This window comes from Corvus moneduloides, chromosome 8 (genome assembly GCF_009650955.1).
Source record: "Corvus moneduloides isolate bCorMon1 chromosome 8, bCorMon1.pri, whole genome shotgun sequence".
NCBI lineage: Eukaryota > Metazoa > Chordata > Aves > Passeriformes > Corvidae > Corvus > Corvus moneduloides.
Genome location: NC_045483.1, coordinates 19,521,196 through 19,546,258, shown reverse-complemented (window position 1 = coordinate 19,546,258; position 25,063 = coordinate 19,521,196). Strand labels below are relative to the sequence as shown.

General features: G+C 44.6%; 1 protein-coding gene and 1 long non-coding RNA gene across 11 annotated transcripts in view; one reads left to right on the top strand and one right to left on the bottom strand.

Moving 5' to 3' along the window:
- The window catches only part of PAX2 (paired box 2), a 103,639-nt gene that overhangs the window by 35,936 nt on the left and 42,640 nt on the right, over positions 1–25,063 (bottom strand). For all 10 annotated transcript variants that reach the window (XM_032115529.1, XM_032115527.1, XM_032115528.1 and 7 more), the window contains exons 4-5: positions 21,347–21,432; positions 19,176–19,295 (exon numbers count right to left, since the gene is read on the bottom strand). In XM_032115529.1, the coding sequence (XP_031971420.1) occupies positions 19,176–19,295; positions 21,347–21,432 (206 nt within the window). The remainder of the gene's footprint in view (positions 1–19,175; positions 19,296–21,346; positions 21,433–25,063) is intronic.
- Positions 1–25,063, top strand: part of LOC116447011 — a 94,217-nt gene that overhangs the window by 45,297 nt on the left and 23,857 nt on the right. The window lies entirely within an intron of this gene.

Sequence of the window (25,063 nt, the reverse complement as noted above, 5' to 3'; positions counted from 1 at the left end):
ATGGGTATTATTGCAGTAGATAATTATTCTGGTATTCTTTAGATTCTGCATCACAGTACATGCCTGACCAGGCATTTGTCTCTGGTTGCTGGTTTTGACTATATCTGATTTTCAAGGATGGCAGCCCTATACTCTGCATGGTGTTTGTTGTGAGTGGACAGGTATACAGTAAAACTTTCACTGATTTTCATTAAATCAGATTTTACCCTTAGTGAATTGCCCTGGGTGGTTACACAGATTTGTGCACACATGCACATGTATTTGCAATTCTGTCTGCCTTCAGAGCCCTGAGCACGTGTGTCTTCCATGTGTGCACAGGCCATGCCTTTGTGTGAAGAAGCTGAAATCACAGCTTTCTTGAGTCGCTGTAAGAGTCTCTTTTCCTTCATTTATTCAAGGGCCCTTCAGATCTTGACAAATCTGTCACTCTAAATTTGCGAGAGATTATGGTGCTCTCTGCCTAGCACGGAGAGAGGTGATATATGATATCTGCTGCCCCTATTGATTGCCTGATCTGGTGGCAGAGGGCTGGCGAAATGAACTTGAAATGAACATCATGCCTCAACTCATTGTGCGTATAATACACTACTTAATCCCACATTTTTGAGCCGCTATGGAATTCAATTGATCAATCATGTCCCTCTGATAGTACTGTTTTAGGGGTTATTGCTGCTCTGCTCACTGACCTTTCTATTTATTTATTTATTTGTGTCAGTGTGTGTGCGTGTGCATGAGCACACGTAAGCGTGTATGTATATTTGGGAAACTCAGGACCAGCTGATGAGTGAGGATCTCTATAGTCTATGGGAGATGAAAGATAAGGATGAAAGAAAGAAAAGGGTAAAGAATGGGGTTAAAGAAGAAATAAGAACGATCAAAGCGAGCAAATGAATAGAGAGGGGTGGAAAAGTTGTAAGGAGAAAGACAGTGCTTTAGTTTAGGTGGAAATTCCTGAGGGGGAGAGGGAGGAAGGAAGGGGTGGGCCACTCTGCCCTGGCCTAGGCTTTAAAATTTACAAAAGCAAAGAAACTTTTGACAGAGGCCTGTAGGGTACCTTGAGGTGGATCTTGTCTAAACAGCTTGCAGTAGTATTGGGCTTAATAATGATAGGACGCATGAATCCCAAATTTCACAGAGCAATTATATGAATTGTGCATATATATTTTACTTATGAGGCAGAGAAGGTTTCACAGAGGTGTTCCTGAATGACAGATTCGTATGTCTTGTGTTGCTAACATTGAGGCATTCACAGTCACAGATCATTTTATTTTCTTCAAAACCAAATGATTGTAAATCCCCTGTGTTTGTTTTCTGGTGTCAAAACCTATAGAGGATGTGTTTTCATTTTTTTCCTGAAACTGCAAGGGCCAGACACTTATATCTGGTTTTAGATCAAAGTTGCAATTCTCATCTGAGTGTATGACTGTGAGCTGGACCATGAGGAGAAGCTTCAAATAGTGTAATACACAAAGTATGAGAGCTGACAGCCACATGGATATAGCAAAGGTGGCAGAAAAGACCAGAGAGGACTTTGGGCAAGAGACGCAGTCCATCAAAGGGCTGTGGGTGCTAGTGAAGAAGGGGCTTATGGGGAAAATTTGAATTGGGAAAGACTAGCAGATCCCATGAGGAATGGCGCTGTGGTGGGCAACAGTCACTTCAATTGATGAACAACAGTGCTAGGAGTAAAAGCTTAAGGGACAGGGATTTGCCAAGAAAGCAGATATTGGAAGGGGTGCTATTCAAAGGGGTAAAGTGAGGCTTCAACTGCAGGATGAGTCTGGGGCTGCCACCTAGGTAACTGTGGTAACTGTACCAATAGGAAGCACCACCACCTTTCCCAGTTCCCTTTTAGTGGCAAGAGAAACCTCTTTTAAATCATGAGAATCTTAACAAACAACTTGAGAGGTGAACCATGGCCTCAGTCACTGTGTCCCTCACAAAAGAGCACAATTGCTGTCAGTGTGATCAGGCCTTGCACATGTGACAGGAAATCTCTCATCTCCTGAGGGGTAGCTGAGGGAGTACACACAGCAAATGTTCAGTGTAAACCCTCAACACAAGATATAGAAATGCTCCACGGGTGTCACAGAAGTATCCTGACAGATAACAAAGAAATGCTGTGCCAAAGAACATCAGAACAACCTTAACTGCATCTGACACAGGGAATATGTCCATTAAATAATTCCAAAACAAAGAGACATTCCCGGGTCTGGAAGCCACAAAGACACCATAATGGACAAATAGCACAGAGCAGCATAATACAGTTACTTCCCTGGCTACAAGTGACAGACAGAACTCTTGCTCAGGGTGGGACAGGACCATCTCAACAAATGACTCAGAAGTATTGCTGACATAGGGAGACCTTTGTGGCACAGAAACATGTAGGAAGGTCATGAGAAGCTGTGCAGCTGCCACACAAATATGGAGATACTGCTCTCTTTTGGGGAAGGGGCTGTTACCATCCCCATGACATGTCTGCCTTCAGCGTCGTGGGGCCCTGATCTCAGCTGGGGCCTAGCGGCTCTACCAATAAAAATCACAGTCATAATAAAAACGAGTGTGACTGGCATAAGAACTGCCAGCCAGGTGACACAGCAGAACCCATCTAATTATCAAAGTCTCTGAGAGAAGCACAACTCTCTGATGCAGTGGTGCTGAGCCGGCTGCTGCAATGCTGTCCCTCTGCACCAGCAAGGCAGCCCTGTCCTCTCTTGCAGCCTGCCTGCACCATCCCTGCTGGGGTGCTTAACTCAGAGCATGCCTCTCCCACTCTCCGAGCATTTGTGGCTACATGTGCTTCCCCTTCCCAAGTCACGCTTTTGTGTTAAGACTGCTCTTTCTCTTTTTCCGATTTCCCTTCTCTTTTTTCCCCCTCTGATGTGTTCCTGTGTCCCCATGCAGCCTGGGCCTGTCAGACAGCTTTCCTGGCCGTCCCGGGGGGCCTTTCCCCACACTGCCAGTTGTTGCAGTTTCAAACTCAATTGTTCTCCTCGGTACTGAGGCAAATGGAGTCATTAATTACCTTCTATCGGCTGGGCCGAGTTCAGAACGCGATCGATAGCCAGTGCTTGTCATTCACGGCAGCCAGCCCTGTGCAGACCCTCGTGTTGCATTCAGTGTGGGTCTGCAAAGGACCCCAGCACTATCAGACCTGTGCTTCAAACCCTGGTCTCAAGCTCCCACTGGGAATAACAGACCTCCCGCATCTGTGTCTGAACTGACCCCCAACCAAGAGAAAGATCAAGGACAAAGACCTTCTCCTGAGGTAGTGGATCACACATTTTCAGATGGCCAGAAGTGTCTGGTACTCATGTCCTGGTCGACACAAGCTGATCCAGTCTAGCTGTCACAATGTTTCTAGAGACACTGCATCCTCAATAATTATTAAACTAATACCGTACTCCCCCCAGTAAGGACAAGTGCAAGGAGTGGCAGCTCTAACCCGGTGATCTTTTCACCTGTGTAACTTTCTTGTCCTACTCAGTAGGATTTGGAAAAGGAAGGCTGTAAATTTTGGGTTACACTTTCTTCCATGAGAATTTTTGCGGTCTTTTAGACAGTGTGAAAGAAGATGTCATCTCTAGATGGGTCAGTTCTGAGTTGCAGCATGTAGTAGCGTTGCAAGAATTTTGAGTGCTTTGATTGTGATAACTGAACTGGTGTGGAGAAAGATGAACCTCAAATTCAGGTGGGAAGGATCCTAAGTGAGTGCAGACTAGAGATGATGGAGCACGGAAGGGGCTGGCAAGGTTCAGGAATGCATAGAGAAGGAATGTTATCAGGGATCTATGCTGCGATGGTGAAAGAAGATACAGTACAAGTTCAGGTTATGTACAGTATCCTGCAGAAATAGGGATAGTAGGAGATAAATACTGGAAGATTATCACCTCAAGGAAGTGCATCAGCCTTCATGAACTCCACAGTTGTTCAGATTCCTGTGCCCATTTGCCTCAAGGGAATCCACAAGCCTGAATTTCAGTATGCTAATTGATAGTACTGTGCTGGTCCATGTGTCTCTGTAATTTAAGTGTGTCAGCAACACATAGACGGTGTGTATTCCTTACTTAGAGCAGAAAGGCTCAGAAACAAAGGGATTTTACATTTTGAAATGAGAGTATAGCTCACATGAGGAATTGGTGAGTAAGGAAGGCTGCTCATGCAGGGAAGTGAGTGTGCCTGACTGAGGAAGAGTGAGATGTGTGCTGGTGCCTGACAGCAGTGCTTTTAAGACAGGAGTTTTGTATGACTGAGTACCCTAGATGGAGCAGGGATAGGCAGTGCAGCTCCAATACAGGGCTTACATGAGCCAAAATGGTAGTGCTCAATGAGAATGTAAATGTAATGAATTGTGTGTGCAAATGTAGTAATTGTGCAAATTGTGTGTGTAATGAAGTATGTGCTCAGATCTGTCTTGGATTATCATGGGAGCATGCAAAATGCATTTAAGGAAGTGAGTGTGTATATGCATATGAAAATCATATGTATTTACTACTGTATCTAAGTGTATGATTGCAAATTTGGACAAGAGCATCTGGGAAACTAAGTCTGTGTTGGATAGTAATAATAAGCACATCCAGCCTTACTGAAAATGGCTGCAAAAGTCTTTCCAGGTGTTAGGATGCAAGCAGCTGTCTCAGGTGTGTATACAACATGCACTACAGCACGTGTGGGTGGGCAGGTGAGGGGTGTTAGCCTAGGTAGTAGTTTCCTAGGTCCAGTATCTCTTACTAGTGCTATTAGGTTTAACTGTTAGACAAATAGAAATGCAGCTGGCTCCAGGATCCAGTACACTGGCTTTGTTTATGTTGACAGAGTAGTAATCGGCACTCTCACACAGTGAGCCAGATCCTCTGGTCAGTGTAAATCTGTAAGCCTCTTGCATTCAGTGGTTATACTGATTTACACATCCTAAAAGTAATCAGATGGGTTATCCTGATTTATGCTGTTGTGGAGTCCACAACATTTCCTTTAGTGCAGTGCCCTCGGGGACAGCTGCTGCTGCTGCTGCTGCAGGGAAGCAGGGCTCCAGAAGCTATGCTTTCCCTCTGCCAGAGAAGACGATGTTCTTAGCATCATTGGCATGACTTAGCTCTCTTCTCTCATCTTCCTAAGCATGTTTCTTAGGGAGCTACTTCTTGGCAGGATCCCCCTTGGTGAGCATATAAAAAAGGGTGGCTTTTGTTAGCTCCAAAGGACAGAAGCAACACAAAAAATTACATCGCATGCAGCCCTAACTATGCTTGTTTAGAGAAACTGCTTGCATTTATGAAGTCTTTGGTGCGGAAAGCAGGGTTGCAAATGACTGCATCAGAGCGACAGTAAAGGCCATTAATTTCCTGTTATGTTTTCCTGTGTTGGGGGCTTTATTAATTTAATTTTACACTGTCGAACAACAGCGAGCGCTGACACCGCCACACTTGGAGGGTTTGTTTTTTTTTTTTTTTCTCAAGCAGTGCTTTGCCTGACATGCAAATCAACACTGCTATCAGGACTGCTAGAGACAAGGCAGGGAGCACAGAGCTGGACTGTCACCATCCAGTTCCATCTCCCAGCTTCTGGGAATCCCTGAGATTCCAGCGGAGAGCACTGAGAGGACACCGGCACAAAGACTCAGCAGATCAGGGTCAGACCATGGACACCTCTAATGAACAGTCTAGAAAATATGAATTCCTCTTTAGCCTGCTGAGTTCCATTGGCTTGGTCCCCCATGCATACGCCTCTTAATACTGCCTTTGCTTCTGTTTGTCTTGCTCTATACTTTCCCTTCCTTTCATTCCACGTATTTTCCCCTCATACACACTTTTACCTTAACCTCACTAGTCAAAGGAGTCTGTACCTGCCCCTGAGCCAGATACTCGTGAATCATGTTATTGGAAGCTCCTCTGAGTCAGCACTAAACCAGTATTCAAGCAGAGTGTTTTTAGATCTGCCATTTTTGACATGCTATAAAACAAAGGCTCCAATCACTCAGAGTCATTAAAATTCCCATGGCATTTTTTGCAAGAGTGCAGACATTAACCTGGCTGTCCTGAACAAAATCCAGCCTGAGTGATTACCCACAGCATATCTTAATTCTCCTGTGGTTTCATTTGGACATGGCACAGCAAAATTTCACAGTTGATGCTCTGTATTGTTCAACATCTGCCATGGTCCACCTGAGAGTCAGCCACATTTCAGTAGAAAATGAGATCTTAAGAATGGGAAGGTTAATAAACAACATATGATACAGGATGGATAATTGTGAAATGCCATGCAATAAAACAGCTACGGGCTTGCAATAGGCAGCAATCTGCTTGAAATGTCACCATGCAAACCTCTTTTTTTTTTTTTTGAATGCTCATTCCTATAATAACTGTAGATTATTAGAAGAATAATTTGTCATCTTTCTGCATGAGGTCATGTAAAGGCCGTTACTGGTATATGAAGTAACCTATACTGATGTGACCTCTATAAAATGTATATTGGAGATAGGCTCCAAATTGCAAAAGGTAGTCTCCAAACAAGAGAGGACCCAGTCATGGGCAGCAATCAATTTCACAAACAAGTGAGGTCTGTGCAGAGAAGAGCCATAAGTAGCCTTGAGGATTAGCTAGTGGAGTATTGTTTTTTATTTGCTGGGATTTAGTAAAGCTGTCCCAAACTCTAGAACAGTTCTGATCTTCTTGGAAAGTCAACCCTTCTATTCAAGGCCTACCTCTTCTCAGACTAGATGCCAAAAGCCAAAGCAAAAGAACAACAGGTCCTTTGGGAAACCAGGCATGGAATTATACCTGTCCTTTATAACAGCCTTTTCTAGAGCATTTAAGAGAGCAGTAGAAGGCACTCAAGATTTGATGGACATTTCATACACAATAACCACCTCATTAAGGGTTTAATCAGATATCTACAAATCTGTTCCAATGCAGACCACCTAGCTTAAAAACAGAATAGCTCCTCTGAGCTCCCAAAAAAAAGCAGGGCCAATGAGAGAAAAAGTCCTGACCTGATGCACATCCAAATGGAAACCATGATACTCATGACCTAGCTCCTGTTCTGGCACTGTACCCCTGTGTGTTTTCCTGTAGCTGTTGAACTCTGTGGGAAGAGGACTTTGTACCTTGAACCTGTTGGGAAGTAAGCAGTAGGAAGCTTGGATGAATGAAGCAAAAGTGAAAGGAAAATGTGGATCTAGGTATTATTTTTAGGCCCCTTAACGAAACTCTGACATTTTAAAGGGCCTTAAGATGGGCATGAATTGCATTTGACACCTATTTAAAGCATCCTTTATTTTATATGATTGACGCTTGGAAAAATCACCTTCAAAGAGTTATGGATGGAGACAGACAGAAGACAGACATGCCTGGTGTGTGTAAATAGATAGATACAAATATGTATCTGTAACTGCTTCTTTCCAGCCATCTACTATTAACAGAGTTGTCCTCCATATGCAACATCTGAGAGCTTGCATAGTCTCTGCAGGCCAGCACAAAATGCTGTGTTTTTCAGGTCTTGCTTGGCAGCTACAGAGATAGTTGGAGTAAATCCGGTGCCTCCTGAAAGCATCCTAAAGTGTTCACAAACTGCATTTTTTTTTAATGCAAGGTCTGGTGACAAAATTAAACACACTTTTTTTCTTTCTTTCTCCCTTCCAATCAAATTGCCTCCTTGCCCCTCATCTATCCAACCAAGATTCTCACGGGATAATAGCTTGGTGAGATCTTGTTGTTCCCCCTGGGATCCAGTGAAACAAGGCTAGAGGATCTGATACTACACTTAGGGAAGTAAAGTGCTTCTGCTTTCCTTCCAAACAGCAGCAGCAGCAGCTCCCATTTTGGGAGGAGGGGTTTCTCTGGCCCTGACTGAGAACAAGGTGCTTAGTGTTTTCCTTTAGCACAAGAAGACACTCTTCTATAGGAATGATTTACATCTATGAACAGCAAGCAATGCTTAACATTACATTGATGTAGACTTGGGAGTGCAGAGATAGACAAATTAGGAGCTAATTGGTGCGCTGGGGATTGACTGTTGGGTCCCCTTGGCTGCTGGATGTGATCACGGAGAGAAAGAGAGAAAGAAAGGGAGAGAGCAGGAGCCATCCTCCAGCCAACGCCTTTCTAAAGGTTGGGATTCCTGAGGCCGCTGCTGTCTAGTGCTGTCAAGGTCAGCAGGTTCAGGTTCACTGAACGGTCAGGATGGTTTGAATTACTGGCACTGCCTGCCGATTCCTCCGCTGATCGTGATCCGTCTTCCAGCACCAGCTGCGGGATGATGCTCCCCAGCCATGTGCTGTGCACGGTGTGGGGCACAGGGAATGTCAGGGAGGCAGATGCTCTTGTTAAAAGGATAAGTTTTTAGGAAGATTTAAGGAGCCAAGCCAATGCTGAAGAAAGGCACATACTCCAACCACTGAGCATGTGGAGACCAGGTTTCTAGAAACAGCCACTGTGATCCATTTTTCTTTTACCTGGATAACTGCCCTCTGCAAGCTTATTCCTTTCATGAAAGTTAGGAGAATGGATTGAACATGGCATATCAAACCCTTCTGGGGTGCAAAATCTGTTAGTGAAGATTTCTGTCCAGTTTTGTATAGGTAGAATGCCTAGTGAGCAAAGACCTGCACATTAGTATGTGCAAGTCTTTATGTAAACAGCACCGCTTGGACATTTTCTCCCCAAACACATGCAGCTGTGTGAGCAGGCCAAAAAGCAGGGGTATCCAGCGTGTTCCTACAAGGCTGTCTGCAGAGAGCACCAGAAGGTGCTCAGAAAGCTGACTGCCAGTGTGCTCCACAGCAGGCAGGCTTGGAGCCACTGAAGGGACCTCCCAGAGCAGGTGGGGAGAAGCTGTGTCTGCAGGGGTGTGAGTTTGCATAGTCAGGCTGCCAGTGTCACAGATGTGTGCCTGGGGTGGCACCAGCATGTGGCTGAGTGCCTACGTGTGTATGTGTGTGGTGTGTGTCTATACTGTACATGTGCTGTCCAAGGAGCCACAGCAGCAGTGATAGCAGAAGTAAGCGTGTGAGAAAGACTGTGGCAGGAAAGAGCAACAAGAGGGAATCAGAAGACAACAGGCCTGTGTGGAAGTAGTGTCCAGTGTTTGTCTTAGACAAAAACATCTCTACAGGCATCCTTTACTTGTGTTCAATGGAGTTGCACTGCAGAGAAATCTGGCCCTCTCAGTCTGTAAGCTGAAGTGCTTATTCTTGCGTCTTATTCTGAGCTCTGTTGTGTACCTCTGTGAGTCAGTCAGGTCCTGGCGCAGTCAGCTACGTGTGCTATAGCTATGAATAAATAGTATTTGTACTCACACCTCTCTGTCTGCTTGCCGCGCACATTTCTACACCTGTTGAAAACGCTGTGTAGGGCTGAGAATGCAAGGCACTGCCCATACCAGGTGCCCACACACAAGGCCTGTTGCACAGCACCCTCAGTGCTCATCAAGACATGGAAGAGATCAGGGTTAATGTCATGCAATCTCCTCTGTAGAAGGGAAGCCCCCATCTCCTCAAAGCTTAGCACAGGTATTCTAACAAGCTCTATGTGTGGCCTGCGCTAGGAAGTACGTTGTGCCTACTGTCACCTCTCTTCAACTCCTCTCCCAGTTCCTTCTTCCACTGCAGAGCAAGGGGCTATGGCAAGAAGGGTCAGAAACAGTGCCCAGTATCATGCTGGTTTACATTAATGAGATACACACAGTGTAATCCAGCAATGGAATCAGCTCTACAAAAGGAGGTAATAGCAGGCTGCCATGAACAGAGCAGCTCAGGTAATTGGTTTATCTATCTAGAAGCAGTAGTAGCAATCTCTGCACAGACAGAGTAGCAGTAAAGTCTCTTCCTTAAGGCTATTTCCTTTGTCTTTTCAATTGCTTGCACATCCATGTGAAAGAGAGAGAGAGAGGAAGAGAGAAAGAGCTAGAGAGAGAGAGAGGGAGAAATGTTAATTTGTGAATTAATGGCTTTTCTCTGCGGAATTGTAAATTCAAATGTCACCTCACAGGGTGACACTACGCTGGGCTGCTGAGGAAGCAATGATAAGATCCCCCCCATCCCCATGCCGACATATACCCATGCCCCTCCCCTCCCTGAAAGATAGCTACGAAGTGGAACATGCTACTTTTAATTTGCTGTAACACCACAGCAGAGGGATGCAAGAATGACTGCTTTCCAACCCTCCCTTCCACAACAAGCTGGGCCACATCTTTCCCTTTCTACCTCTACCTCCTTCCACCCCCTCTTCAACCCCTCCCATTTTAAACTGTGTCCAAGACAACACATTATCTCAACTCCCCCCACCCTGAACTAATCAAAGGATGAGCTAAGGGAGGGCTCTTTAGAATAGATGCCTCTGCAACCCTCTCCTCTCCTGCAATAATCAGGTGAATTAATGACCCTGAAGTTAAAGTGAGCGCTGATACTCAGGCGTTGTGCGGCGTAGGGGAGAAAGCCTTCATTGTTTTCGAGCAGGAGGCGGGCAGCAGCAAGGGAGATTCATGGATGGAGATTGAATATGCAATTTTCTTTCACCTTGCCAAGAGCTGCCCCTGGGCTGTGCCTGGCCTAAATTTTTTTTTCCTCTTGCCATCTCTGCCTTATCCGGCCCTCCCACCTCCCTTCCATTCTTTCCAGAAAATTACCTTCAAAATTGATTTCCACTTTTACAAACAAATATAATGGGAACATGAGGGGGGAAAAAATCTTGGGCTGTGATGAATTAGGGCTGTCAGGTGCTTCCAAGTCTCCTTTGTTTTTGTTTTACTGCCTGTTAGGTTCTTTGTTTTTCCAGCAACTGGGAATAATGCCCCTGCCCACACAGTCCCTATGGTCCATGGCTACCTTCACAGGGTATGGCCACCACCTGATGTCATCACTGTGTTATCCCTGCTCTCCATCACTGTGAGCAAACAGCCGCTACTAACAGACTGCCGCAGCCCTTCACACCAGGATGCAACTGATCCCATGGAGACACTGCGTGTCCCACACTGCTGGTGACCTGGGTCCTACAGCCCAGGTACAGGTCTGTCGATTTGCCTCTGATCTCCTCCTGTTCTCCTGTTGCCTTAGTCAGCTGATTCAGCTGACGGGCAGATCCCAGCTCTTCCTGTTCTGACAGATCAGCCTGGGTCATTGGCATGTCACCTTGACCCATGTTTTGTCTCAGTGCCATGTCACCTTGATTCCACAGTAGTATTGCCCTTATGTCTCACTGCCATGTCACTTGACCCCAAAGCAGTGTCATCTCTCACTGTCGTGGCATCCTCATCCACTGTTACACCAACAACCAACAACCCTCTAAAATACCATTTGCCTGCACATTGCCAATTATTTCTGATTCCTTTTGCAGTTGATTCTGTCATCCATTGCACATTAACCTGGGATCCTCATGGATTCAGACACTGTGCTCCCTCTGACTTCCATACTCTTTACATCCATGAAAAAATGTAACAGTCACCTCCCTGATTGCAGGCAGACCCAAAGTAAAACTCATCTAAAGTGAACAAGAAGATCCAGAGAGACGGGCATCTAGCAAAGCTGGGGAGCAGCCTTTGCACAGGTAGACTCATGGAGGAGGCAGAGACACTGGGAGGAGTTGTAGCTGCCTGACTCCTGTTGACACATTAGCTGCAACAACCCCTCCCAAGAATGAGTCAAACAGTGGAGAAAGATCTAACCACAAACTAAATACCCATAATAAACAGTCAGAAAAGCACACACTCATGGTACTCACACAAATAAATGTAAAGAAAAGTTCTATGCACAGGTAACACCCACAAAACCTAGCAAATAATATTAAAGACACAAGAATGCAAACTGGGACACACAGAGGTATAAATGCAGATGCATGTCAATTAAATGTAATTTCTGAATAAATAACTTACAAAAGTATATGTACACTAACTAAATGAAAACCTATAACTCAAAGTAATTTCCTTGAATTAACATGTACAGAATCAAATCATGTAAACAAATACAAGCTATTTACAGAAATAAACAGCCTTTATACAGGCAAGAACAACCAATATGTGTATATATATGTAACATACACACAAATATATAACCTCAATGCAAATACACATCTGTACAAAATATATACAGAAGTGCACAGCACTAACAGGCTACATATTCATATCCAGCAACCACAAAGATACAGTGATACTCCAAGTATGTAGCAACACATACACTCAGAATATACATACAAATATACAACATTCACATATATGCTCAAAATGTGAATACAAATACCTGGCATTTATAGAAATACATAGCACTAATACTGAGCCATACAAGCCCAGACATCCATACGATCCACAGTATGCATTCTCCTACTAGGCAATATTATACACAGCTTAACATACACATTTTCCAGGTCTCCATAGGCATGCACAAAAATACGGGTCCAACCTGCCACTCACCCCAGTACATAAGCACAGATAAGTAGAAACCAGATCCTAACATAGAAATACAAAAAACAAACAGGCGTGCATTCCTAGAGACACAAATACACAATCAGAGATGCACACAAATACAACTGAAGCCAGACCAGCTTGTCTTCAGACAATACCAACCCCTGCCAAACTAAACAGCACTATAAGCTTTAGAAGCAGGGCATTCTGTCCAAACCGCTTTCTGTGATGTAAGCTGTTAACTCTCCCTTACCTGACTTCCTCCTGAGCAATGCGTACTCCCCAAACTCCCAGGGTCTGTGCAGACATGCTCACACAAACACACGTATCCTGTTTCTCCTGCTTACAGGCTGACCTCCAGATTCCTGGTGCAGCAGCCCACATTTCTGACAGTGCTGTGCTGCTTATTCATTGTCCTCTGCTTTATCCAGTTTCCCCCTCCTCTCTTTTTCCATATGTACTCTCCCTTTTCTGACATCCTCCTGCAGTTTATTTAGAGAGATGCAGGATGAGTAGTAGCAGGTGCTTTTCTTACGTTCTTCCAGGAGTCTCACTAGCCAAAGACCTTCAGGAGGGAGAAGTGGGTGGCTACCTAGAATAAACTCCCTCTTCAATTTATATTTTCATCTAGAATGGCAGAGAGTGTTACGTAGACTTGTGTGTATGAACACAGTGAGCCTGGTCCCCTGTGACCACTCCTGTTTGCAGAGATACACCATTGCTGCAAGCTGCCAGCCACTGGAAGCTCAGCCACGCTGCATAAAATAACACAGTCCCAGGGAAAGTAGGAGAAAGACATTGTGAGAAAGACTCCAGAATCTGCTCAGCCCATCTGCACAGCCATAAACTGCTGTGTGCACACCCCACAACTGTGTGTGATGGTTGGAACATGGGGTTAGCACCTGAGGCAATATAACTGCATGTGTCTCCAGTGTCATTAAGACTATTGCTGACCTGCAGTAAAGCAGTCATATAGAATAACACAAACAGGTCAGCTGTGGTGACAAAAAATCACACTGTGAAACAATGCAGGCTTACCACAGACAGTAGTGCTGTTCCGTCACCTGCAGGGGTCCAAACACACCCTGTTGTCTTCAACAAGTATTAGGGTTTGGAGAGGACAGAAATACACCTAATATGCCCAGAGATGAACATACATCAGGTCATGACACGGTCAAATGGAATGACTCACTCATACTCTTTGCAAACATATGCAGGCAGCATAGCAAAAATGAATGAATGCATTTCCCTACAGGACAGTTACGGGCTAAACCTCTGCTCTAGTACAGCTCCAGCACAAGCAAAGCATCATCATACTGCAGATGACAGCATAAGCACACTGTACGTTCTGAAACAATCCCAGTGTGCTGTGGAACACTAATACCATGCTTCATGAAAACATACTGTTCTGAACACGGTGCTGCAGTGACATAGCTGTATTGACTTCACTGTCATGGCCAGGTGACAGTCTGTTTTCAACCAACATGTTACATCAGCTGCAGTAACAACTCTATGAATTGCAGTGACAGCACAGTAGAAACTGCACCAGTGTACCAACAATTACCATGTTGAAACAACCTTACTGCATGTTGTGATGCAAATGTACCACAAGAAACAATTCACAGCTGCTTCTGTGAAGAGTGTAATGGCCTTGAGTGTAATGGGGCAGCAGAGCAAGTAGTGATACAGTTAATCTCATCATTAGTGTCACAAACCCACAACCTATAGTGATAGTTACAACAACAGGATAACCACAACCACAACTGCCTGCAAAAACATACCGGTGCTCCTGACAATGACACAGTCATCTGAAATGTCATAGCTACATCTCTCGAATTATACTATCACTGCCACTCTGAACAACACAAATGGGATCATACTCACAGTGGCATACTCAGCTGCTGTATATCTGCTCAAAAACTTAGACACGTTACACACCTCTCCACTCTGTGTTACTTTCTATTTGAAAAAACTTTTGAACTCAAGTCTTTAAAACAGTCTATGTCCTGGGGCAGTATTTTAAAAAACAGCTTTCAGTACTGGGGCTGTCACAGATTTCCCTGCTTCACACTCCACTGGAAGGAGACATTTGTAATTTCCCAAAACAAAAATGAGATTATGGCGAGGTAGGAAAAGTCCCAAGCTGAACACTGTCAAAACCCTGCTCTGCACTCCCATTTGGAGTGAGGAAAGAGAAAACCACATGTAACAAAAGCGCTGATTTTCAGTAGAGGGTGTTGTGGCAATAACAGTCAGAAAATTACATGAGCAGCACTAAAGAGAAGGGCAGTGATGTTGCCTATCCTATAGCTACAGAATTTACAGTGCAGATGCTCCTACAGCTAGTGGGCAACACCCTGTTTGGCATAGCTCAATCCTATTTGGAGAGTATGGCGAACCATCTGCACTGACCCAGCTAACACTTTCTGGAAAACACCACCAGAACTGCAGAAATTTTGGTGACTCTTCACTGTCCCCCTGCGCTGACACAATCCTGCATTACTGGGAATCAATGTAACTCACTCTAATCATCAAAATGACAGGTGAAGAAAGGAAAGGAGAGAATTCTGCCTTCTCAGGTTTGCTCCTCCATCTCTGCTGGGGATTCCTTTACTGCAAACAGCCTGAGTATTATTGCCATTTACAGTAGTAATCACTCCGTCCCGTCCTCTCCCACAAACCTACTGCTGATGTTAGCACTGATCACACTAACAAGCCTTTGGGTTTTATTACTACTGATACTAATAATACTGGACACATTGCATCTGCTCCCACCAATAACAGGCTGCAGATACGATCCCTGCTAATGCCAATAATACTGGGGGATATTATCTCTGCCATTGTTGGCACTGCAGATATTATTGCCAGTAATGCTGTCAAATACTACAGATACTGTCAAGGACCAAGATTAATAATGCTGAGAATGTTACAGAACCAACCTCACTGGAAGATGAATCCCAAATGAGAATTTGGGTTTAGACTGGACGTCTGTTTGCAGCCTATTACAGAAGGAAAGGGCCATGTCTCATAAGAATGCTTTTGTAAAAATCGCCGAAGTTTTGCCCAGCTGAAGATGCTGGGGCATGCTGGCAGCAGTTTGATATGATGTTTTCCTGTTACAAATTATCTATCTATATCCATCTATCTATCTGTGTATTTATCTATCTTTCCCTTTCTCTGCATTTCTCCTTTTTTCTCCTTCTACAGTGCTCAAGACTACAACATGAGTGATAACTAAGTTTTTGTTAGTGCGTCTGGGTCAACCCAGTTCTCATTCTTTTAGCTATCAATTAAGGGGTTATGAAACAACAGAAATAGTTGCATATTTTTCCCCTTTATCGTTCTGGACGTTATATTGCTGCTTCTTAGTCTAGCAATGACCCTGCTGAACATGGTTGGCCTGCCATCACAGAGTACTACAACACTCGAATCATGAAGAGCCAGGAATTCCTGTTTTCAGATGCAGCTTGATATTTTAAGACCCTCACTGGTATTGGGAAAGTCATTACATGCTGCAGGATCACATCTGCCTTTGGAAGATGGTGGGTGGAAGTGCTGGAAAAAGTCAGAGGGAAGTTACAGCTCCACTGGCAATGCCCACAGACCGCAAGAAATGGCACACACTGTGCTACACAAATGGTGGTGAACTTTTTTAGTAAAATTATTTTTAAAATCGCAGGAGACAAACTCTGTCTAATCTATTACAGAAGTCAGAAGTTTTGCAATCACTGGTTAAAAACTGAAACAAAAGAGTAATGTGGTCTTAACAAGGTAAATCCTGATCATCCTTTCTTGGCATTCGCCTGAGGAAGGCATATTGAGTTTTGAGGAAAGACTTGTGACCAGTAGACACTCAGAGCTGCTTCCCAGCTAGCTCTCTCTCAATGCTATAGGTTTCCCAGGCCACCCTTGCACTTGCAACCAGTATATTTGGTAGGCTGGGATTCCCACTCTTCCCTCTAACCCCTGTGAGGTTCACACCTGGCTGTCAGCGTCCATCTCTGAGCCCACCTCATGCATCCGTCTGGCTCCTTCTGTCCAACTCGGGAGTTCTGCTACATCATCTTGACACATAATTATCTCTCCTCTTCTTAATCATCTGTGCTACTGTCTAATGTAGGCACCAGCTGCAGCAAGGAGGACCTGGGGGAGGGGGTGTGCTCAGATAGAAGCTCCTCTGTCTTTCTCCCACCCTGTTCCCCCCAGCCAACACAGAGGTTGCTAACAAGGTTTTCAGAACTGGTGATTCAGGAGCAGCTTGGTACTTCCCCTTTCTGCTGAACTGCATTCCTCACAGAGGAATGCTTGCAGCAGAGCTGGTCCAACAGAGCGGAAAGAAAGAGAGAGCAGTGCTGCTTCTTCTGCCTCCTTTAGGGAAGAACCATTCCCTAAATGCTTGGAAAGTAGATGTGCAAAGCTCACAAGGGCTTTTCAGTGTGAGAATAAACCCTGCAGTTAAGAAAGAAACACCAACAAAGTGTTCAGAAGCTCTGGGAAATACTGAGAAGGTGTATGCATCCAGCATGAGCATGAAAGAAATACTCGCATTGGATCTCTTGACAGACTTTTCCTACTCCCCATCTCAGGTAGGAGCAATCAATCTTCAGAGCTACAGAGAAGACTGCCCAGGAATGAGTGCAGGTCACTGGCTTTGCAAAACTTCCTCTCGGACCCTTCTAACCTTAGGACCTAGCCCTGCAAAGGGATGATATTTTTCAGCATTTCTGAAGGCCACTGTGAGCCCAGATAACTCAACTCACAGAGATGTTCAGCAGCTAGCTGGGGGTCCCATGTGAGCTTTCTCTGGGTCAGAAGCGCGTGTCCCTGCAGCAGATATCTGGGATGGCAGGATTAAGGCTGTTATCCAAGGCAGTTGCAACCATGTCATATAACTGCCACCTAAAACTCTGAGAGCTAAAGACAGGTAACATCTGCAAGATTGTCTAGTTGGTACCTTTCTGATTCCTAGTGGCATATGTGGGCACTTGGCCAGCAGCAAGGAGCTGCATAGTGTCACTTGCCTAAATCAAATCTGGGATGAATTAAAGACAGACACAAAGAGTAGTTCTTACTGTCAATATATCATTGTGAAGTGTCACCGACTTAGATGGCTGCTCTGTTGTTTCTGTGTTTAATTGTACTGTTCCAAAGAAAGCTCAGGTTTTGAAGCTGGAAGTGACTGTGTGGCTGCATCTAGCCTGAACAGTAGCTAAAGCCAGATTGAGGAGCTTCATTTCTAATGAGATGTGGAGGCACCATGTTGAGAGCTGGTGATCACCACGTTGGACTGTATGAGAACAGGGATTCACAAAACTCCCAAATGACTGCCAGGAGATCTGCACAACCATTAGAGAAACGTGTCATTTAGTTTGAAATGCCTACTTCCTGTATAGGTAATGATGGGAAATGCTGGAAAGGTTTGCAATACTTGTAGTCTCTTATTCCTGACATTTTTTGACTTTGAGGCATTGACTCAGCCCTCCCATTGCTACACTTTTCTCTTAGCTGGGCCCTACTGCCATCTAGCTGGGAAATGGATCTTCCTCTGGGGCCCGATCCAATTTCCAATGACATCAGCAAAAAAATCTTCCCATTTGCTCTAATAGAAGCTGGATTGGGTCCTTGCATCTAGTTTTACTTTGCATTAGAGAGAAAGGGAATATGATGACTGCCTTTTATTCCTAGGATTATTGTGTTTATTTGGATCAAAAACTTACAGATGTGAACCTCATCAGAACCAATGCTGAGAAAATTACTAGCAAAATGTCAAAATGCAGCATCTGTCTCAGGAGGGCTTTCTCTTCTCACCACATATCACAGAGAACTCTCATGTGCTCTTGCACTGGACAGCCTTGGGATTACAGCACACACAGCACACTGAGCTACCTGTCCTAAGAGGTTTTTCCAAGCAACAAGCAACTCAACATACTGAAGTCAGAGCTGAACCCAACAAACTGGTTAGTCAGTATTCTTTTAAAAGTTCACTTCCTGGCCCTCAATTTTAGAACAAACCAAATTAAAAGATCCAGATTTAAGGAAAAGTGTTTAGAAGCCACCATAAGAGCACCAAGACCTCACCCACCCCTCCTGACTCAGTCTATGGAGGCTCCAGCTTTTGATTCATTTCAGGATCTTTGCCCTGAATACTTCACAGCAAGTAGGAAGCAAAAGGAGATAGCTTAATCCTATTTCCTTAGAGCCTTAGTGAAAGGGTTAGAAAACAACCTTAGGGTCACAGTACTCAGAAGACCTCCTGTTTTCCTTTCAGACTGTTGCAAGCATGACAGTTCTGCTGCGGTAGATGCTACCCGTTGAAAACTGGGCCCTTGTGATCACCAGCTAATGTAGCTCATGGCACGTCACAGGGCAGGAACTTGTTTGCAGGGGCATGAAAGACAACTCCCACATTGCTGGTGCTTCTCCGAGATGGCATTTAGTTTGAAATCGAGTGAGTCAGGGAAATCATGTTTACCCACAGTTCAAAGTCCGGGCACCTGCTGGCACCTGGGGAGTTCAGTTCCAGCCGTTTCCAGCAGTGAATGAACTTGGGATCAGCTCCAGCAATGGAGACGGCTCTCTGCCTGCTGAGCAGATGTCTGGAGACGCAGCCTGTCATGAAAGGGCCTCGGAAGAAGAGCATTCCAAGCCAGCAGGGCAGTGGCGGGGAACTGGTCTCTGTTGCTAAAACTGATCTAGCCCCTGGAGCAGCTGCAAACCTTGGCCTGAAATTGGAGCCTGTACATGGGGACAAAGAATATAAAAGGGAGGATGAGCTTCTCCCCTCCCCCTACCTTCATCACGTTTCCTCTTCTCGCCATTCGACCGAGGAATCCCCAGGATCCCGTTAATGGAGTAAGAGCCCACTGGATCATTGGAGGCACTGGAGACAGGAGGGGATGCTGTGCTGGGCACTGGACAAAAGGAAAAGGGAAAAAGGGCCATCAGGAGAGCAGCACAGCACTCAGGAATCCCCAGCTGAAAGCTATACATGTCACCAGTCTAATAGGAAAGCCTGGGCACTAATCAGATTCCCAGTCCCTCACGCTGAAGGACTTACTCTACTGTATCCCAGCAAAGCTGCATCCCAGCTTTGCTTATCCATTTCTATACTGTGGCTTCACAGCCTTCCAGTACAGGGCCATTAATAACAAGTGTATTCCATCAAGAAGCTAAACTTTGTTGTTACATCCCAGTTCAGAGCAGGCTTTCAAGGTAACCAAGTGAAATGCTGCATAGGTCACATTCTCTAGTGACTTCATAGTCCATCCATATTTTACCAGATCATTTCCTCTCAGCATTTTTTCACCAGGAGTGCCCATGTTCTATCTTAGGCAGAATAGCCTCTTACATGCCCACCTGAAACACTCAGTGAAAAATTATCTTCTTAGCACAGGTTAGAAGCACTTCAGTGCTGGACTATTAAATTCAGTTCCCTACTAGAACAACTGGTTGGTGATACATGCTACCACCCAGATTAATGAAAATCTAGTGCTTTCTTTTTGTACTGACCAATATCAGTAGGCAGAATGCTCTGGCCACTTGGCTGTTCAAGATTGCTCATGAATTTCCAATATATCAAAAATGACAAGTTATCCAGATTAGAAATGATCCCTTCATGATAATCAGGCCTTTAGAAGGTAGAACAGGTGGAGCTGTGCATCCAGCAGGCATATCTATTGTGTCCCAGTGTGTCCCAGTAATGGAGAGAATATCCCAATTTTCTTACAGGCCACTATTCATCATTCAGCTCATAAAGCACTGACCTGAAGCAATCAATACTCCTAACACAAGCCTTTCAGGATGGAGAAGAACCTTTCAACACTATCCAATGTAGACCCACACTTCCCAGTACATCCCAGAGCAATGAGAGACCCCACTAGAAGCACTATCCCAGCTCAACCATTACATTCCCTAGACATTGCACTACTGTTCCAGGAAGGAATAATATCTGCCAGTCCATCTGTCGTGATCAGTGATTGCCAGTCCAATGAGCAAGCCCAGATTAAAAGGGCATCCAGAAATGCTTTTCCATATTGGCCCAATAATTCCATTGTACTCCTGAATACGTTTTGTGTACAGGATTATATCTACCAGCTCTGTCCCATGCAGATGAGCATTTTCCAGTAAATCCTTGTGTAGCAGCAGGTTATTCTCAATAACCAACAGAATCTAAGAAAGTGTTAGGCCACAAATAAGCCACTGTATTTCACAGTATCCCAGAATACTGCATGTTTTTCTTGCTCTGATTGGTCACTAGATAAAGCTATGCTAGCAACAGCAGACATATCCACCATACAGATCAAAAGAATCTCATCACACATCTAACACAGTACCTTTAAACAGACTAGGAGACATCTGGTCCCCGTATTACAGCCTCCATCTTCTGTTCACCTCAACAAACCAGCGAAACATCTCCCCCAGCAAAAAAAATTTGCATTTTCTCAGTGAAATACACCCATGGGATACCTGACTGCAGAGCTAGAACAATGAAGAACTTAGTTGTGAGGCAGCTGGAGTATCTTACCCACGTTTGTGTATTACTAGCGCTGAGAAATGGACGAGTTCTAGCAAAGGGAGAGGAGAGAAGAAAAATTCATAGGGAGGAAAAAGAGAGTCAGGGTAAGGACAAGAGAAAAGGTGAAGACTGGCGCTTGGACAGGACAGCAGTAAATACTTCTCTATAGGGAGATGAAGGAGAGACCATGAACGTGAAACGGATGTTAAGGCAGAATCACTTGGGCAAACCCCTACTTTGGGCTAGTTTCTCTGTGATTCACTTCTCTGCAATGTAACAGGGGAGACAAAGAATAGAAAACTCTGATTTCCGTGGAGGCTTCTTTCCCCCCACCCCCTCCTCCCTTTTGCTTTGCTTAGCATCTGCTTGTCAGACTTTGTTCCTTCAACTAAGCTTCATCCCCATTTCCACTTGACCTGTCACCACCCCTCATGCCGGTCAACTTACCAATAGTATGTCCTGGTGCAGTCACACCTGTCCCACTCCCGTCTGGTGTTGGGTGAAAAGGTTGCTGAACTTTGGTTCTGATGATCCTGGAAAAGAACAAAACACATTCAGAGCTCAAATGCATCTTCTCTGTGCCTCTGCAGACCCACAGTCCCAGCTATCAGAATCTGAAGGCTTGATCTGTGCTCTCGGTGCATCAGAGTGGCTTCATTTGCCTTGTGGTCCTGATTCTACTGCTTTAATAGTCCAGCTCTCAGAGAATCATCCTATTTCTGCTCTGTCATCTTTATCCCAAACTTGGGTGTTCACTGCATGAGGATGGTGTTCAGTGAGCAAGCTAGGATCTTCCGGGTGCTGACAGCTGCATTGTCATTCATGGTCTGATCTGTGAGCATAATCACAAGGCAGTCTTTGCAGCTAATAGAGACATCGCTGAATTTACAAATGGTGTAGCTTTAATTTTGCTGTCTACCTGAAAAATACCCTTCTGACTGACTAAATGCTTTGAACTCTGGAAGGCTTGCCCAAAGCCCTTGCCCTTCATAAACGAGAAGGTGAAAACAGAAGGCATCTGTAGGGAGTGGTGGTGGGATATAGATCACCAGGAAAAAGAAGTTCCATCAAACAGGGCAAAATCTGGTGTTTGTCGAGTGGTGAATGAACACAGCATGGGAACTCAAAAAGACATCACAAAGCTCATAATGTAGCTCAGAATGACAATGAACTGAACTGTAATTGTCAGTGCTCCATTTCTTGTTACATGAAATCTTTCACCTGTAGGTCACTGGTTTAAATCTAACTGAGGTCAGTGGTGAAAGAAAATAACTAGTACCTAGTACCTGACTGCCAAGGTCCCTGACTACTGGCAGATATTGGGTGTCTGTGAGTTGGGAACAGCTGTTCCACCAAGGAACTCAACAAATAAGCCATGACCTGTGAAGGCCCAGCTTCCTTTCTGAGATTAAAACAATCCTCTCCTCTCTTCAGCCAGTCCAGTTAGGGTAAAGGCTGCAGATTCTCTTCAGCCCGAGTTTCTGGAACTCTCAGCCCTGCACTCTATTAGCTTTATTTTCTTCCCAAAAATCTCTCCAGAAAGTGAAAGCAAATAGAAGATTCTCCCTGCCCACTTGAGAGCTTAAAAATTTGTTCTAAAGAAAAAGCTGGCAAAACTTCAAAGAGCAAATGTGTGACTAGTGGGTGGTATGGCATGGATAGAGATAGGTAGAGACGTTGTGAAGGCAATTTTAAAAAACCACAGCTCCTGAGAGTGAAATCTTTTTAGGAAATGAAAGAGAACATCTCAACTCAGCATGTTAGAATACTCTGCTACATGCTTGATAAAACCTGACCAGTAGCTGGAGTGGCAGAGAGGCTGCCTGGGACATAGCTGGAGACAGAGAATGTCAAGGTTCTAGCTGGGGATGGAGATCCAAATCCTCACTCCATACAGACCGGTGGTACCAGATGCCCTAATCTACAGTTGTTGAGAACCTATACCAAAAAGCGTCTGAAGGCCTCAGGCCCAGATTCTGAGGTCATGCAGCTTCTACTAGGTGAGGAACTGATCTGAAAACTGTGCTAGGGCAAATTATATAACTTTTTTTCTTCTTTTCTGTTTTTTTCCTTTTTTCCCTCTTGTCTCACATTCCCCCTAAAACCCCCTGAAGTGCCACTCTGGTTGTTGAGTTTATTGATTTCCCCCAGCCCACAGAAACAGAAAAAGGGGATGGGGTGCAGGCAAAGGGATGGAAATAGAAAGCTATAAATTATTTGTGACAGGAAAGCAATAGTGCCAGAGTGCTGAGCACAAGTCCCGTGTCACTATTAGATTCCTTTTAGCCTGATGACACTGTAAAAGAGGTTAAGTGTCTGATGGAATCGTACACCTTGGGGGCAGGGGCGGTCCAGGAGCAGAACAAGCCACAGAGAGCGGGTATATCAATTCTCCAGGCCAATAATATTCCCCTCATTGATTGCAACACAAAGTTCAAAAATCTCATTATAGCCAGGCAGTCCTGGAACTTTTTAAAAATCAATAGAGTGATATAATGTATGTATACTTTGTATAAATGTTTCTATCCATCCATCTATCCGTCTATCCAAAATCTGCCTGAGGGTGTCTAACTTAACCTACACATTATACTGTGTTATGTTCTATTGTAGTGTAGCATAGTGAATGGATTAGAAGATTTCCCCTGCAGCCTTAGATGACATATTATAAAATGTCCTGTTAGCACTGAGGTGACATCAGACAGTTCCATTCATACTGAAATATGACATCAGATTTACCATTTGTACTGGGAGATGGCACTAGGCAGCTCAGTTTCTACTGAGGGGAACCATAAGACGAGTCTAATTATACTGAGATGGCAGATCAGGCTGTGCTGAATCATGCTGCATGAAAATTGCGAAGTTTCAAAAAGCCATTTAGAGTAAAAACAGCCTGTGAAACGCTGCAGGTATAAAATGCCTGTCCATAATATTCCAAAAACCCAGGCAGGGGATGAAGAGGAAGGTTCAATTTCCTTCCCCATTCAGTTCGAGGTCTCTTGGCTGAGAACACCAGTTAGTGCCAGTTGTGACTGTGTTTACTGAGATGTGTCCATTAGGAACTGGAATGAGACTCACCAGCTCATTGCACCAAGTAGCTGTCAGCTGGTAATGATTTTCGGTCACTACCAAGCAGGGCCAGATTTCTGCTAGTGACCCAGAGGTGAAAGGCTCTGTTCAAGAACATTCCCTTCCTAAGGATGAAACTGGTTTTATGTCAAAAGGAAGTGTCCAGAACCCGTGAGCAGAGGGGAGCAGTTCTGGTTGTGCAGCCTCCAGTGGCTTGGGTCAAATAATTTTTGGCATCAAATGCACAGTGAACCTAATGAGGTCTCTGGTAGAATGTATTTTCTATGGCTAAAAGAAGAGGCAGGTCTTGAAAAGGCTCTCCCCAGCAGTGTTACTTTGCCCTAAAGTCATGACGGAACTCTAGTGTTGTAAGGAAAGAGCAGAAATTTCAGGATCTTAATGCTCAGTACAGAAGACGGCAGTGCATCCCCCTGGGTCGATTCGCTTAGGGACAGTGATAAACAGCAGGCTAGCTAGGCAGCACTGCTGCTGCTTTAAGAGGCTTCAAGTGAGTCTGTCCTACACAAGACCACCTAATGAAACAGCAGATGAAAGATGAACAGAGCTGACCTGGCCCCGTAGCAACAAATGCAGCATAATAATGCTGTCTTTAAACCTCGGTGTTGCTGAAAGCTTCTCGCCCTTGCCAGGGATTGAAATACACACTAAGCCAGCTCTGCTGCCTCAAATCTAGGATTTCTGGATTACTGCTGTATAAGAGGTCACAAAACCTCAATCACTTCTTGCTGTCTTTGATGGCTTGTTCTTGCCTTCAGACACTGGAGAAAGACAAGTCTTGCAGACTACATCCTCATCCCTTCCCAAAAGCAGAAGGGACACAAGTCCTGGCACATCAGTTAGCAGTGCTGATTTCTTGAGATGGATGCCGATATTTTCAAGCATCTTTTTCCGAGAGAAATTGACCCTTTGGACTAAATTCATCCCTGCTTTAATTCCATCACAATCAGTGACTCCAATAACAGCATTTGTATTTAATTAGGAACATAAACTGGTACTTACTGTAAATTCCCATTTTTCATTTTCCAGTGGGAGATTTTTGCACAAGTTGACTACTTTGAGTTTTGGATAATATAAACA